General features: G+C 36.2%; 1 protein-coding gene across 3 annotated transcripts; it reads right to left on the bottom strand.

The window, feature by feature from the left end:
• Positions 1 to 2714: 2714 nt before the first annotated feature.
• On the bottom strand, positions 2715 to 14646 carry angel2 (angel homolog 2 (Drosophila)). Of its 3 annotated transcripts, XM_030128369.1 has the most exons (10): positions 13555 to 13676; positions 11395 to 12268; positions 11349 to 11361; positions 10416 to 10636; positions 10089 to 10158; positions 9062 to 9492; positions 7256 to 7388; positions 5975 to 6041; positions 4967 to 5097; positions 2715 to 4392 (listed from the first exon to the last, which is right to left on the bottom strand). In XM_030128369.1, the coding sequence occupies exons 1-10, from the start codon at positions 13602 to 13604 to the stop codon at positions 4211 to 4213; spliced, it is 2172 nt and encodes a 723-aa protein (XP_029984229.1). In that variant the 5' UTR covers positions 13605 to 13676; the 3' UTR covers positions 2715 to 4210. The 3 variants fall into 3 exon arrangements, with proteins under 3 accessions (XP_029984229.1, XP_029984230.1, XP_029984228.1); XM_030128370.1 differs by lacking the exon at positions 13555 to 13676 and adding an exon at positions 14411 to 14646 and having other exon boundaries at positions 11349 to 12268; XM_030128368.1 differs by having other exon boundaries at positions 11349 to 12268.

Below are 14646 nucleotides of genomic sequence, written 5' to 3'. Positions count from 1 at the left end.
ATAAATACATAAGTAGGAAGATAGATTACTTATTAGGGTTAAGTTTGAAATATATGACAGGGGAATCTTAATCAATTTCTCTCTGTTAGTTTTGTAAACATAATGCAGTCTGTCATCTCAGTTTTTGTAAATCCTTGCTTTTTTTTATTCCTATTTCTTTTATAACAAACATGTCTTGACACCTAGTTTTCATTTGTTTTAATTACAGATTATAATTTTGCCAATACACTGCATGAAAAATTATGATAATTCCATGAGGATATCGATAAATGTGGAATCTGTTTGACTGATAAATGCATTTTTTTACTTTAGTGTGACTGCAGTGTGAAGTTAAGAAAAAAAAACATAAAAATGAAAATACTGAAATTAACCTGCAAGACGAAAGAGCAATGAGCTGATATTTTAAAATGTGTCACTTCAAAATAAAAGTATTATGAAATTTCCTTCCAGTAAAATGTGATGGTATTTGCAGCTGAAAAAGGAGTAAAAACTAAAAACCCTATGAATGAACATATGAACAACTCATTTCATTTTATCATCATCCTATGCTCATATTATACATGAACCATCAGTCCTGAGTTCATCCACCTTCATGAATATCACACAGTCCTCTGCTGCCCCCTAGTGGTCACACCATAACCTGATGGACCTGATGTTCATCCTCATCCTCTGCAAAATGATGAAGACTCCAGAGGTTTGAGACAGAGACAAAAAAAAGTCTGAAAAAGTCACTTTCTTTAGTTTGCTCTGTTTCTGATATAATAACCCTCAACTTTGAACTGAGCTTTGAAGAAGATCTACATGATCAGTTAATTAAATATCGGAAAATCCCTGATTTCCACTGAAAAATGCAACATTACATTAGATAATATTATAATAAATGGTGATAAATCACTTAAGAAAGGTCAAATAGAAAGATTCATTTAGGGGCTTCCACAGAAGTACCACTGGGTCTTTAGGGGTTAAGCATACATTCCCTTAATGTTGAAGAATTAGCAAAATGTTCATTTCAAAGTGATCAAATGAAACAATGTTTTGGTAAATGCAATTATTTATAAAAGTACTTTAGAGGGTATGTTGTTGCATCTCATGGACAACAGTTCCTCAAATGTTTTGTCATTGAGGTGTCTTCGTTCTAGGCTGAATATCTTGCCTGCAACACTAAATATCCTCTGAACAGGTGCAGAGGAAGCAGGTGTGGCCAGGTATTTACATGTAAGTGCAGCTAGGTTTGGGAAAGTGCTTTTGTTTTGTTTTCCGGAACAATAATCCTCAGTCAAACATGGTGTGGTCAAGTAAACTGAGAGCTCATGTGAGGCTGTGTCAACTGGGACAGAAGTTTCATTTTCCACAATTTGAAAGTTGTTACATTTTAATGATCTGCTTTATAGAGTATGTTTTTATTGTTAGTTTGTGTAAAAAAAACAAAAAAAAAAACAGGCCTATTTACTATAATAATGTATTATGTACATAAAGTCCATACAATAATATCTATCTGAAATTCATGTTGTAATCATATGTAATATTTACTGTAAAGCTTCATTGTTAAATACAACTTAATTATGTATCATGAATTTCTTTGAATTCCAATTCCACTTCCTGCTATTTGAATTATAATTGCCATCCTGTGTCCTGTTTGCAATCTCAATTCCAATTCAAGAATTGAATTGGAATTTTGAGGTCATTCTCAATTCAGTTCTGAATTTTGTACAACCCTGGCATGGACAATACATTTGATGCTCATCAGATGAAGATTTCAACATATTTCAGTGTTTATAACCATCTATAATTTTGATGCTTCTGTAAAAATCAAAGTCAGACATTTTAATTATAATATATACTGGTTTTAGAAATGCAAACTGTACATTTTGAAGTTTGTTTTCACATGTTTATGCAACTACAGACAAGGGTTACTTTGGTTTAGGTTTTCATACAACAAAGGTTTTAGGTTTTCATACTACAAGGACAAAAGTACCCACATTCTAACCCACTTTCTTATACAATTACAGAACAGAACAGTGGGGGTCTTCTTCCCTTTGTGGTCTACTTTAATGTTACTCTAAGTTTTTGATGCAGTCGTGTCAAATAAAGTCTGGTGTCATTTTCACTCCAGGTCATGGTATATTCTCTGTGCCTGGAGTGACACTACCACATGTCCTGCAGCTCAGATCCAGCCCTGCGTCTTACTGCAGTGCAGGGAGATGCACAGAATACCAAGAGGTCTGAGTCCAGAGTCCTGCATAAACAAAGACACCATCTGTCGCCATCACACACACGTAAACGCTGCTTATAATGCACCAGACATATAGACACCTTTAGATTCACACAGGACAGATATACCTACATAAGTGTGCAAAGTGAGCTTCATAGCTTTAATTTACAAAAACTGCAGTTTCATGTTAGAAAGAACAAGGGGTAGAATCATTTATCCCACAAGGCCGAAGAGGACAAACAGCACATTCCCTGGAGAAACAGCCGTCCTCCTTTTAGACAACGCCAAAGACAAATGAACTGGGAAACAAGCCAACTCTGCCTGTTGTAAACTCCCAGTGGAAACACCTTAAAACAATCTGAGATGATGTAAAATACTGAAGTAAAGACCCTGAAGTCAAAGCCATCCAACACCACATGAACCCAATCTAATGTTAAGGGAAAATTCAGGAAATAAAACCAGTCAATTCCATATTTGACAGTATCGACACAACAGCCGAATATAAAAACTCAGGTTCTTTATTTACAAACTGTAAACATCATCTCTGTTCAAAGTGCTACAAAAATATATCCAGTACAGTTATGTTTTTGATTTATGCACGCGTGTGAAATGAGGAACAGTGTCTATGAGATCATGTGGTTTAGCAGTAGAGCAGACAATACATTCTTTTATTAACAGAGAACTTGAACTGCTGATAAAAATACACTTTTGCAATGTCTTGTAATTAATATTAAGTGATTATTTTTAAAACAGTTACATGTATTTGAGAAAAGTACAATGTTTGATGAATTTTGGCAACTTTGAGACAATAAAACAAGTGCAACTTCCACACTGACGAACATGAGATATGAACTGATTATTTCCTTGCATTTTCTTATCTCCAACTTTTATAATATAACCTGCATTTTCCCCTAAAACACATTTATTCTGGCCATCACTTTGATTTATGTACAGAATAAGAATTATTCCTCTAAATCAACTGTGAGAAGAAGCTTTAAAAGTTTCAGTTTGTGATATTAGTGACTTCTAGTGGTGAAGTTACATATTACAAATAAACAGATTACTCCCGCTACATCCTCCTCTCAAAACCATATTGTTTCTTGTTAGAACCTGCTTGTTTTGTCCATTCTGGGCTTTTAGGTTAAATGTATATATTAACTGTGGTCCACACTCAAACTGGACTATAAGAATGGATTCCATCTGCCATAAAACAGTTTTGAGCTACTGTTGTGGATAATGCCATTGAGATAAAAACACAACAGTTCTTATTTTTATCATTAACCAATCCTGCAAATCTCCTTAAATCACACACACTGACCTTCACTTACTCCTGTCAACAGATTACTGTCACAGCAAAACTATATTATCAAGTACCTTTTCATCTTATGAGCAGCAAATCAACTTCAAGTGATGATATTCAAGCTTTAAAAGAATTTATTTAAAACAAATCCCTTCACTGACTCAAAACCAAAAACCTTCTAAACTGGTTACTTAGTGGTAAAACCATTTTCAACAATTTGGTGATTCTTTGAACAACAAAATACTCTTTCAACGTCTCTACAGATATGAAAACCTTATGAATTAAATTAAATGTTAAGATTACTCATAAAAAAGTATTTATTGGCTTTTAGCAGTTACCACAAAAAGCCTAAATACTGATAAAATGATTATGGAAAAATATGATGTGATGAATTGTAAGTCTGGATTGAAAGCAAAAAAATTAGTTTTTTTTTTTTATTTTACATTAAAGTTACACATTTGGGTTTTGCACTTGAAATATCATTAATCTCTTTTAATCTTAAAGTCTTAAATAAAAGACTACTAATTCTGATGTATTTGCTTAAAAGCAAACTGTAAAATCAAACTGTACCATATTTATGTTTATGTAAAGTTTATTTTAGTAAAGTTAAAGGACATGAGGTTTCTCAGTTTTACGAATCCCTTTGAGTCTCAAACATCTCATGGTGAACGATACTTTTCCCTGCGTTGCTGTGACGATCAGCACCGAAATCGGAAGCGAGTGAGAAGAGGCAAGTGGTCGGATGAGTGACTCTGATTGGGGAGCCCATTGACCTCCTCCAGCTCCGGCTGGCCAACCAATGACAGCCTGCCCAGCAGCTGGAGGCCACGCCCACCAGGAAGTGACGAAGAAGAAGACGAAGGAGGAGGAGTGGTGAATTCTTTGAAAGAAGAAAAGTAAAAGAGAAAAAAAAAGAAAGACAGGGTTAGAGGTAAAAAGTAAAAACAAAAACACAACTAGTGCACAACAAAACTTAACAAAAAAAGAAAAAAGAGAGAAAGATGACTGGATAATTTGTTTTTGTCTCACCCAAAGTAAATACTTGGCAGATTCTTTATATCAATATTTAGATTTTTCGGACAGTTGAAGTTTAGAAATGTATTTGTAAAAAGTTTTGTAGGTATTAACACAATTTCTATGGTTGAGACATTTGACAGAAGAAAAGCAATGTTTAAATTTAAATTTTAAAAAATTCAGTTGCACTTTTTTTGTTATAATTTTTAATCTGTAAAGCCTCTCGCTAAGAACAAAACTTGCATTTGTTGTTTGTTTAGTATATTTTAATTTGTTACTTTCAATTTTTTTTGTCAAACAGGTGAGGAAACATTTGTTGAGGAGCTACAATGTTTCCGTTCTCATGCTTCATTTAAACTTTCATCAACAGTGACTGGTAATAATATTTAGGTAAGATACGGTCCTGGCATCTGTGGGTGTTTTAGTTTGTGTGTTCATACCAGGTGTGTAGAGGATGTAATCCACGGTCACGGCGGTGCGGGAGTGGCATGTGGTGATCTCTGGTCTCCCATCAGGCATCAGTCTGTGCCGGTATGACGACTGCAGTTTCAGACTGTGTTCGATCGTTGCTCTGCAGGAAAACACACACACACACACACACAATCAGTGTGTTGGTCCAGACTGTATCTATGTTCAGAACAGGTCTGAATATTAAAGAAACCTTAGATTTATTACAATTCATCACCTTTATAGTTATTTAGTTTTTTTAATTACCTCCATCACACACATTATATTTTCACTCATGTTTGTCAACATAAACAAAACAAAACAAAAATATTTTCATTACATTTGGTGGAAGGATTGAAATTCTGGAGCAAATTCATTAAAAAAAACGTTGTGGACCCTGGAAAATCTTTTTTTTTTTTTTCTAACACTGTGAAATCAGGCATTTGACTGAATTACAGAGTGGGACCTTGGTGGAGGTATAAGCTCTTGAACTGTTAGATTTATTCTGTAGTGCATTTGTGTTCATCATTTCTGAAAAATCTAATGAACTCTTATGTCATTACTAAAGGAAAAACGAAGTATTTATTTCCCATTAATACATGTAAAATTCACAGAAAGATTCATGGATGTGGAAGCTGTAGGAAAACCACCAAACTGGTCCTGCATTCATATTATGTGTGAAAGACTAGTTTCTTTTTGAAATTATTTCCGACACTTGTTCCATACTATTACAGCAAAATCTGAGCCTTTGATAATGATCGTTCAAAACAATACGGTTGCACTTCACTGTAAAAAATTGATGATATTTTAGTTTTAAAGGCCTATGCTGCACAGGAGAAAATAAAGCAAATCATTGTGTTTACAGTCTGGACTGTGACCCTAAATCTAACCCTGAAGAACCAATAAGAGTAACATTTAAGTACCACAATGATGAGCAGTATCAATACCAGTATGGATAACATCTGAATGATCCCCATCCACACTTAAAAGATATGCATTACCTGTTATAAGAAGCAGCAGCTTTGTTGGCCAGATCTTCTACTGTCAGATTAGAGATGGCTCCTTCTACTGCAGACAGACAGAATGAGGTTGGTCTGAATATCTGATGATTATATTCATGATATATTTACAAGAAACCTTCAAATTAGTCTTAGTAGAACTTTTTAAATAACCAGAAGTAAAATAAAAACAACAGCTAAATAACCAGAGAGTGAACAAAATTAACTGAGACAAATATAAGAAACAGGAAACACCATGATTGCTTTTACAAATGCAAAAAAGTAAATGTGTTCAACACCAGTGGAATTCAGGTCAGTCTTCATCAGGACACATCTCTCTTGGTCTTTGATCTCAAAATATAAAATGCTACTCTGGGCAAATCCAGTTCACAACCAAGTCCACAAATCATTTACTAATGATGATACATAAAATAACTACCACTGATAACAACACTGATTCAGAATGACATTCATGTCACATGAATGTGTACTTAACTCATGTGTAATTTAATCAAAATGTATTTTATCTATAGTTTTATATACTACTTTCTGGTAGAGGACTAAATCTTCCAATCGAAATTCTCCAACTAACACAACAATATGTAAAACAATACAATACACAAGGTTCATACATGTTTTTCAAGGTCAAATTCAAGCACTTTTAAGGGTCATTTTCAAATTTTTCAGGCACATTACCTTATCACTGTTGTCAAATACATATCTACAGGAATACATATGATATACTCATGATTATTTTTTTCACTTTTTATCACAACGATTTACATTGTATTATGTTATAAAGATGTATGTTTCATAATCGCAAAAAGTTTAGAAAGTAAAGGAGAACACGAAGTTTTGTCCAAAAAACAAAAGGGAAGCCATGTGACGTTCTTCAGACACACTCGCACCAAGACAAAGATTAAGATAAAAATGTACCCGAGTCGACCTGAGAGCACCCGTTAATTTTCCTCTCTGACATAAAGTTTATTTTTCAAAATGTGTCACCTCTGTAAATAGCTTTGGCTTGACCTCTAACCTGGCAGAGTTAATTTTAGAAATAAACACATAAATAACATCACAGAGTTATAATTGCAAGCACTTTCATGCACTTAAACTAAAATTCAAGCACTTCTCAGACCTTGAAAACACAACATTGAAATTCAAGCATTTGCAAGGAATTCAAGCACCCGTACGAACCCTGCATATACTTATACGAATGTTTTGAGTTCATCGACAGTCTAACTGTGTATTGACAGTGGTAACACAGAAGCACAGTGAGCGTACCTGTGGGACTGGTGGGATTGGACTCAACAGGTTTACTCTCGTACTGACATGACCGACTGATTCCTAAACTGCGAGACCAGATCGGAGAAGTGAGGAGACGCTGACCTCTGGGACTTGACTCCTGACCAGAAACCTGCGACAAAAAAACAAACAAAATAAAAAGGACACACACAAGAGTCAGCTTCACTTTCCCAGACAGAGACATGTACGAGGTAGCTGCTAAGGGGTTTAGTTTCTTCTCAAAAAAATTGACTTTTCAGTGTAAGAAATAGTGGAAAATACAATCAGATGTGTCATCACTAAACCGTTTTGTCTAAATAATATTCAGTCAATGCATAGTGATTATAGAACAGAGAAAAAGCAGCAAATGATCACATTTAAGAGACAGAAATAGCATTAAAGACATTCACTTCATTCAAAAACTTAAGTAAATTATAAAACATGGTGCAAGTCATTCTGCAGAGATAAAGACAAGTACAAACCACCAGAGACACATGATGATCACATGGAACATTATAACATGCTTTTTATAGGCCATCTCTATATGCAAAGAACTGAACTAATTCTAGTGTTTGTCTGACAACAGATGGACAAACAGTGGCAAGAAAAAGTACACAAACCCTTTAAAATATGTTTTTTTTTAAAAGTAACAAAAAAAGTGAAGACTTATTTTAAGAAGAGTTGTTTTTTTTCTAAACAGAAAATTTATATGGAATGTGTTTGTCAAATTTCACACTTTACCATTGTTGACTTTTCAGACATGATATACAAATGTGTTTAATTGTTTTCTTTTTTTTTTTTTTTACTCTGTTGTGAAGTATCTTCCCAAATGAAAAAATAAAATTTTATATATATATATATAAATCTGTTTTCTACATGAATTGGCCATGAACAGATGCAAGAAACTCAAGATTGCATGTTGTTTATGAGTCAAAGTCTTTTGTTCATGGCTCAAATCTCATTTCACTGATTAGAATTCAGGTTTGACCCAAGTATCTGTTTTTGGAGTCATTAGCCAAAGGGTCACTTACATTTTCCAGCAGCACTGACTGTTTAATAGGTGTGTTCAATAAAGATGTGAAATACTATAACTGTCTGTGTGGTATTTAGTCAAACATATTCTGTCTGTCTCCACTGGTGACTCAGATGCAGAACAGATCACAATTTATGACCAATTCATGCAGAAAACTAGGAAATTTCAAAGGGTTCATTTATTTTTTTTCTTGACAGTGTAATTATACATAGACCAGGTTCTCTCACATTTGAATAATAATGATCTATATATTTGTTTCTAATCAGGCTTTGGCCACCGTCAGGTCTCACACATTATAAACAATGTGTGGAAACATTTATTTATTTATTTACCTGCAAATACTTATAATAATAAAACTGAGGATAAATAGGGTTGAAATACTATTGAATTCTACTTAAATTGACAGATTAATGGTCTTTCAGTTTTGTCAGCCAAACCCCATATCCTCCTGAGACCCAAGAAAGATTTTTCAGATTCATTTATTTTTTTGGGATGTCCTTTGCAGTAGACAGTGTGTTTTCTTGTTGTTGTTTTTTAGTAAAGCTGTGAGACTCTTCTTCGTCCCCTACAGAGGACCAAAATGCATCAGTGGGTCTCAAGAGGGGATGTAATAACTGTGGGTGTGACCTTTGACTTTTCAGTGGAAGTGATAGGCAGCCTAAAATCTGATCACAGCTGGTCAGCTGGACATCTGGGGGACACATGACAGAAGCAGGTGTGGACGGGTGTGTCTCAGCTGTTGACTTGTGTTCAGATCTGGGTCTGTGTCTCACCATGCCGATCTGGAGTCCTGTGTAATCCAGGCAGCCTGTGGTCAGGAAGCTGTAGAGCGGACTGCAGGGGGTGGAGTTAAAATCCCCACACAGCAAAACGGGACTGGTGGATCCATCTGGAAGGCGGGTCAATCGGTGGATCTCGGCCAATAGAATAGCCAGCTGGGCCAGTTTGATGTCCCCGCGACGAGGGTTGTACAGCAGGTGAGTGTTGGCGACGCAAATGGAGGCGGAGGGATCTGATTGGCATGTGGCATCTTTAGGTTGGAGCAGAAGAACCAGCCCCACGTTGTCACGGTCCAGGAGGGTGTCACCGGGGCGGAAAAACTCAACGGGATTGGAGGAGACAAGCGAGAGGCGGGATGTTTTGAAGACAATGGCACAACCGTCTGGTTTCCTCCCAGTTCGCTTCTTGTATTCACACTGGTAACCTGACAGACACAAAGGGAATTCACAAATTAATAAAAAAAAAAACCACATGTTTATTTGTCACATGTCAGTTCAGAAATATTTTATCAAAAAAAACACAACCTCTATATACATTAACCCTTTTAAGACTGCCATTATAACAGGCCGCCTAGGCATCCTCATGTTTTCTTTGCAAATAAAAGTGTCAGAAAATGTCTTTTTTGCCAATTCTTTTGCACCTTTGTTTTCAGAAAGAACTTCACTCTCAATATCTGGCTACTATCATTATTATAAATAATTAATGCTTAAAACAGTGTGTTTTAGTAAGAAAGAAAAAAATGGACTTGAAGTTTTTAGCATATCTATTATCAGAAACAACTGTAAATATCCACTGAGAATGCAAAAATAAACTTTCAACTATTTACAGCTCATCAAACATGCTTTTTGGTCTTGAACAGTCAGTATCCATATTATATTCAGCTTTCCAATGCTATTTGAAATTTGTGGATAGCAGAAACAGTTCAGGAGTTATAGTAATTCAAATGCTGTAAAGTGTAAAATGTAGCATCGGAGAGATTGCAAGTATTACTGAACTACAATGAGATCACTCACTGATTACCTAGAGCCAGTAGAGCAGGTTTAATCTGGTTTACAAAGTGGTCCTCCTGGACTTCTTGAAGACACAGAATCTAAAAAAACAAAAATAGTTTCCATCAAATCACAGGATAACTTACATTTTATACCTAAAAGCAGGTATTTGAGCTCCAAATATATCTTATAACAGGAAACATATCTTCTATAACTTTGCACTTTTAACTTTTATATTGAGTTTGGCCCTATTTGCCTTGTGCCTTAGGAATCATCTATCATACATCTATTTGAATACTCTCCTATTTCTATTGATCATCTGAACACCAATGGTCAGGGTCATTTGTGTTTAACTCACATCAGCATTGTGCTGTTGGATCTCCTTCAGCAGGTTGGGCAGTCTGTATTCCCAGGGCAGGACACCGGGGTTACAGTGTCGATACAGGTAGGAGTTATCCAGCAGCAGATCCTGAGACAAGATGTTGTAAGACATTACAGAGAAGTCGAAGGCTTTGCTGACCCCTGGTGGCTCCACATCAGCACTGCAGGCAGGAGAGGCCTCCCACTGTCTTTGAAGAGCTGAAGAGGATAATATGACCAGAAATAATGGATGAATACACAGTCTGACCATATTTACTCACATTTATATTTATTCTACTCTGTTCATTTAAAATAGACATGAACTAAACCAAGATTTTATCTGTAACTGTATTTAGTTTTTGTTTGTGTTATAAGCTGTGAACCCATACACAGATCCAGCCAAAAAAATAAAAAACTGACATTGGACCGTTCACACAATGTTCTATCATTTATATCATTGTGTAAGTCACATATACAGGGATATTTTTCATTTGGCTCATTGGAACCATCAATGCTGCAGAATCACAGACAATCAACTGAATTTACCACAGGTGACTCCAGTCAAACTGAAGCATGATGAGTGGAAACACTCGATTGTTTCAAACAAACTTTTTTCACTTGGTCAATATGAAGTACTGTGTGTAGAATTTTGAGGTAAAAAATAAATAAATAATTTATTTTGGAATAAGGCTGTAACACAAGACAATTTAAAAAAAATAAAAATGTAGTGCTGTGAATACTTTCCAGATGCACTGTTAACTGTCAGGATGCAATAAATTCATGTATAATATATACATGAATTAGACAGAGGAAGGTTTTGACCACATCACACTCCCTTACTATAAAAGTATAAGATCATTAAAATAAACAGTGAAACTTCCTCAGACCACTGAGCATGAAGCTGTAGTGGAGGAGGTTATAATAGACTTACGTTTCACTTGAACGGGATCTGGTTTTCTGTCAGGTGCACATGTTCCAGGTGGAGGTGGCTGCCGTCCTGCTCCTACCACCTGCCATGCATTAGGAGGAAAACCAGGGTGTCGAGGCTGAGTTGGGAGGGCTGCAAACTGACCTCCACTGCTGCCCTCAGGCCGTCCCTGCTGGTCTGCACTCTTGCCTTTGAACCAGGGGTTCGGTCTGGGTTTGTGAGCACAAACTGCATCTTGCTCAGGTTTGGACTTGGTGGTTTGAGTCCTGGATTCTGCAGGTTGAGAACTTTTATGCCAGTGGTGATGATGTAAAGTCCTGCCTTTGTTCTGGGTTTCATTCTGAGTGGATCTGTCTCCGGATTTAGTCCTTTCTACATTTTTATCTCTGCTCTTTTCTCTACTGAAGTCTTTTCCAGATCCATTTTCCCCTTTGTCTCGACTTCTGTCTTTGTGTTGATGGTTTGGTTGATGCCCAAAGTCCCTATGGTGGTCCGGAGTATGATGGTACTCCCCTTTTGCACCTCCCTCCTTGCTCGCTGGTGCTCCTCCTCCTTTGTGTCCTTCTGCACTCTTTCTCCGTTTGTGTGGAGGTTCTCTGTCCCTATCGGGCCGCTCCATCATGAGCCCTGCTGAGGTGTAGAACGAACACCAACTACCTCCAAAGTTACCTGTGTTGCCGTTCGCAGTTCGTACTGTCCTTCCAGAAAAAACCTGTGGAGCTGCTGGGTGGAGAAGTCGAGGAGGCCAGGGAGGAAATCCTTGCCCAGACCACCATGGATGGGGAGCGGGGACAAAATGATGGAGGTAGGCAGATGTAGAAGAAGCACCACCACTCCTGAAGCCGGCGCCGTACAGAGCTTGACGGCTTCGGGGAAGGAAAGAGGAGCCGAAGGGGCTCAACTGGCGAAGGAACATGGGGTGACTGAAGACAAAGAAATACAAGAGAAATTAATCTTACTTTAATTTATTCAGTTGTTTCATAATTTGTTTAGTTTTGAAAATTAAGAAACTGATTCATCAGTTTACTCGCTGCAGACAGAAAACTTTACAGACTGCTCCATAGTTTGCTGATAAGTTAGATTACAAGTATATATGTACTTTGATCCAGATTAATTGATTTAGGTATTTAATATACTGACTCCAGTTTCCAATTATGTCAAAGAGAATTTTTTCTGCAAAACAAAAACTCTAAATGCAACCTGTTTGTTTGTTGCTTTTTATTGACTGTGCACTTGTTTCTTCAGTCACTGGTTTTCAATGTTTTATTAATTTATTTTATTTCAAATGCGTATTTCTAACAAATTACACATACTGACACCTTTTGTGACTGATCCACTTGTTGATGTTACTCCTATTCAAGGTATCATTTCAGTAAAGACAACTGTTAGTGAAAACTAGATTAAAATGTTGAATTTTCTATAAAACTGAACACTAAATTAATAAACTGAGATTCCATGTTTTGGCCATATCACCCAGCCCTATCTTTAACTGAACATATTAAAAACATGGGAAAAGAAGTCCAAGAATTCCTTCTGTCTTACATGTCCACTACTTATAGCAAAGTTGGTAAGTATTTACATTTTACCCAATTTTTTTTACTTCACTATATCTCAGAATCAAATTGTACTTTTCAGTCCTTATTCTACTCTTCATTTAACCAAACAAAAACCTCTGACTACTAGAAAATGGATCATCACAAAGCTGAAAAATGACTTGTTTTCTTTCCTCAATAAAACCTGACTGTTTAGAGATATGTAGTAATAGGACAGCAACACCATGAACATATGATAATCTGACAGAATGTGGTGCATTACTGTACATTATACTGCATGACAACTTAGGCAAATTTTGTTTGTAATACTCGCATATTTAATTTAACTTAAGTCTTGAATGAACCTGTAATGAAGAATTTCCATAATTTCCTTAATTTAGCGTCATAAACATACCGGTTAAAAATAACATAAGTAACTCACTATTGCTTCATAAAGACAGAGGACGAATTTATTTGTCACTCTGTATTAAGTGATGTTCCAAACAAAAGAGAGATAGTGCCATTAGTGTTGTGAAAAAAAGTTGGACTGACAGTTTGTGGCAGTTAAATACCAGCTGTGTTAGCATTCTGCTATTTGTAGCTTCGGTTAAATAGGAAAACTGTCTCTTTCTCATGCTTTTGTTTTCTCAATAGGTAGCTACCATTTAAGTACTCACTTCGGGTTGCTGGTGGAATAAACATCGTTTATGTATCTGACTGGAAGCATTTAAATAAAGAAAAAATAAACAGCATCGTACACGGTTCTAGTGACAGGCTAAGACAGGTTCGACGTCACCGTGTATAGACGTAACCAATGACGTATAAAATAAGCGCGATGATTCATTGACTGATCAGAAAAAGCTCGTGTTTTCCGGTGTCTGACACCAACGCTACAAAGTCAACATTCACATGTAAAAGTTCCACCGTTAATAATGCAATCATTAATACTTCTTATCGGTTTGCAAATTTGTCTTCGTAGTTACACAAATTGCAGTAGCGTCAAGTACCTGTACTGTTGTTTTCTATTTATGTTAAAGTAATAAAACACAATAAAATTACAAAATAAATAGAAGCAAAAGGAGTAGTTTGTAGTTATATAAAACACTCGATTAAATAAAAAAAACATGGATAGAAACAAAATCATACCGTGTAAAAGCTCAGTTTAGAAGAAAAATCTAAATCAAAAGAAAAACCCACATTTTCTAATTTTCCAAATGCAACACCGACATCTATGCTGGGACTTGTAGTTTTAATGTCCCATTGCCAGTCTTTGGATAATATGAGAAGAATCAGTTAAAGGACTACATCAACGGGGGTGCATCACAAATATGATTCCGCCTGGAAACGTGTCTAATGGCATGATTTTTTTCATCGATAGCATCCTGAAATGTGACGATTTCTCACAAAATACTAACATAAAAACCTCAGACCAATGAGTCAAGATGACAGTTGGAATATTTACATTGTTTTGTGTCTGTAGAGCAGGTGTGTCGTACATTAGTTTAGCGAAATTCAAAAGGTCATTGTACTTACGTAAAGGCGAACCTCCTGCTGAAGAAACCAACAGTGCCGTACAAACCGGTTTCCAGTGAAAAGAGAGGATGTCAGCTTCTGAAATCACTCATGTTCTGTGGAGCCGCAGCGGTAAAGCATGAGCTACAGCTGTCAGCAGAGGTTTAGTGATCCATTTGTGCTGTGTGGACACGATCAGCAGACCAGTTTAGACCAGTCTAAGGGGAAGAGGGGTCCGCTCCGACCTGTACACCGGA

This window comes from Sphaeramia orbicularis, chromosome 24 (genome assembly GCF_902148855.1).
Source record: "Sphaeramia orbicularis chromosome 24, fSphaOr1.1, whole genome shotgun sequence".
Taxonomy (NCBI): Eukaryota; Metazoa; Chordata; class Actinopteri; order Kurtiformes; family Apogonidae; genus Sphaeramia; species Sphaeramia orbicularis.
This window is presented reverse-complemented; position numbering and strand designations above follow the sequence as displayed.

Excerpts from the sequence above, each read along its gene's own strand:
- angel2 (XM_030128368.1), bottom strand. The coding sequence starts at position 13,604 with ATGCTTCCAGTCAGATACATAAACGATGTTTATTCCACCAGCAACCCG. Across the intron at positions 9,493-10,088 it reads ACCTGCTCTACTGGCTCTAG|GTTACCAGTGTGAATACAAG; the intron begins GTAATCAGTGAG and ends TGTGTCTGTCAG. Across the intron at positions 6,042-7,255 it reads CAATCCCACCAGTCCCACAG|TAGAAGGAGCCATCTCTAAT; the intron begins GTACGCTCACTG and ends GTCTGTCTGCAG.